This window comes from Monoraphidium neglectum (genome assembly GCF_000611645.1).
Source record: "Monoraphidium neglectum strain SAG 48.87 unplaced genomic scaffold scaffold03832, whole genome shotgun sequence".
Taxonomy (NCBI): domain Eukaryota; kingdom Viridiplantae; phylum Chlorophyta; class Chlorophyceae; order Sphaeropleales; family Selenastraceae; genus Monoraphidium; species Monoraphidium neglectum.
Window position 1 is genome coordinate 2913 of NW_014009797.1, and position 1936 is coordinate 4848.

Sequence of the window (1936 nt, forward strand, 5' to 3'; positions counted from 1 at the left end):
GCATGGGGCGATGCAACGTCGTACGGCGGCGGCAGGGGGGCAGGGTTCTGTCAGTCAGGCGGCTGGGCGGTCTGCTGATGCCGCGACGATGGCGCGCCAGGCACACACATGACCGCCGCGCGTGGATGGTCGGCACTCTCCCGCCGTCCTTGTATTACGAAGCTTTGGTAAATGTTGGGGTCACCGGCGGAGGCACACGTTTGTTTCGGGTGTCCAGCGCGGAGCCTTCAAAGAATGCGCCCGAGAGGACGGGGGAGGGGGGGAGGGGCGAGCACGGCCTGAATCATAAGCACGAGGAAGCAACGAAGTGCGGGAGGGGCGCTGGCCCAGAGGTGCACTTGCTAGTTCGCAGGGGACACCGACCCCCGCCGCACGTCGCGCGCGGGTGCAGAGAGAATCCACCATTTTCAGGGATCCCATGCCAAAGGCAGCGGGGAGTGGCACGCGGGGCGGCCCTCTGCTGCCCGGCTCCTCCCAGCCGCGCGGTGCTCTGAGGCAACACCTGTCGCCTGACTGAAGCGGCAAGCGGCACGTGGCGAGGGTGGAGAAAGGAGGGGTTGGCCCCGCGCTGCCAAGAACGGGCCCCTGGCCATGCCCGGCGGCCCCTGCCGGCATTGAGGGGAGGGGAAAGAGGCACAGGGGCGGTGCAGGAACGGCGGCTGCGACGAGCCCTGAGGCTCCGCGGGCAGGTGGGGGGGCGTGTGGACTTGGAAACCATCCCTTTGATCAAAACGGGGCGCGCCGAAGTGCACACCTCGGACACTGACTGGACAAGTGAGTGCATCCTAAATGCCGCTGACGGGCGCGCTCGCCAGCCAAGGCGGTGGGGGCCTCGGGCGAAGGCGGCGCCTGCGCCCAAGCGGTCCCAGACTGTTGGCGCGAGCTGGGTGTGCGGCCCAAGGGGTTTGCTGCCGCCTCAAGATGGCGGCGCCAGGAATATGGAGGAGATGCCATCTCAATATGCCCAGGGATGACCGCAGCAATGCAATGCGTTGGGTTGTGGGCCTCATATTTCTCTACTGCTATGGCTCATGTGTTGCCGAGTGAGCGACCCAGCACGGGGCAGACGGCGATGCGGGCGCGCGTGCACACGGCTGCAGCAGGTGAGCAAGCCGCGGGCCGCGCCTGCTGCAAGGGGTGTGGCGGGGCGGCGGCGCTCGGCCCAACAGGTTGGCAAAACACGACCCGCCCCGCACCCCCAGCCCCGTGCACAGGCAGTTTCATGCGTTTGCGATCCGCCCGCCCATTCGGAACAGGATCCTGCTCAACACTGGGTCCCCGCAGCGACCGTTTAGCCGCGCCGCTCGCGTGGGCACAGCGCCTTCCCACCACCCGCTGAGCAGCTGCCACGCAGGTGGTGTTGGCAGTTGTGGTCGTTCGACTTGCAGATCCCGGCAAGGGTAGGCTGTCACGGGGAGAGCGCCGCCACAGCCACACCGCCATCCTCATCCCCGGCCGCTACCACCCGCATCGGCTGCTGCTGCTGCTGCTGCTGCTGCTGCTGCTGCTGCTGCTGCTGCTGCTGCTGTTGCTGCAGCTCCGGCGGTATGGTCGCATCCAAGCCGCCCTGCGCGACGGCGCGCACCCTCACATAATCCGGCTCGAGCAGCTTCCTCTTGTCCACCCGACTTCCAGTCTTGAGATCCAGAAAGTGCGACGCGTCAGGCAGGGATGTGATCCAAGAGTCCGCCCGCCGCCGCTGCAGCGCCGCCGCGCCGATTGAAATGTGCGAGAGCCCCTCATCGCCGCCCCGTGTATGCCCGCCACCGACACGGCAGCTCACGACCAGGGCGCCAGGGCGGCCGAAGCTGAGGCGGCAGAGGAAGGTCCCGGGCGGGTGGCCGCGGAGTGCTGATGTGGCGGCGGCGCGGTCGCAGTCAAGGCCGGCCACGGCGACGGCGGGGGCGGAGCGGTCCCAGAGCTGGGTGTGTGAGAT

At 68.1% G+C, this 1936-nt stretch overlaps 1 protein-coding gene across 1 annotated transcript; it reads right to left on the reverse strand.

Moving 5' to 3' along the window:
* Positions 1 to 1408: 1408 nt before the first annotated feature.
* MNEG_13447 (hypothetical protein) lies at positions 1409 to 1743 on the reverse strand (the record flags this gene model as incomplete). The annotated part of the gene is made up of 2 exons (XM_014038081.1): positions 1409 to 1567; positions 1630 to 1743. 2 exons carry the CDS (start codon positions 1741 to 1743, stop codon positions 1409 to 1411), a joined length of 273 nt encoding a protein of 90 aa, XP_013893535.1.
* Positions 1744 to 1936: the final 193 nt, after the last annotated feature.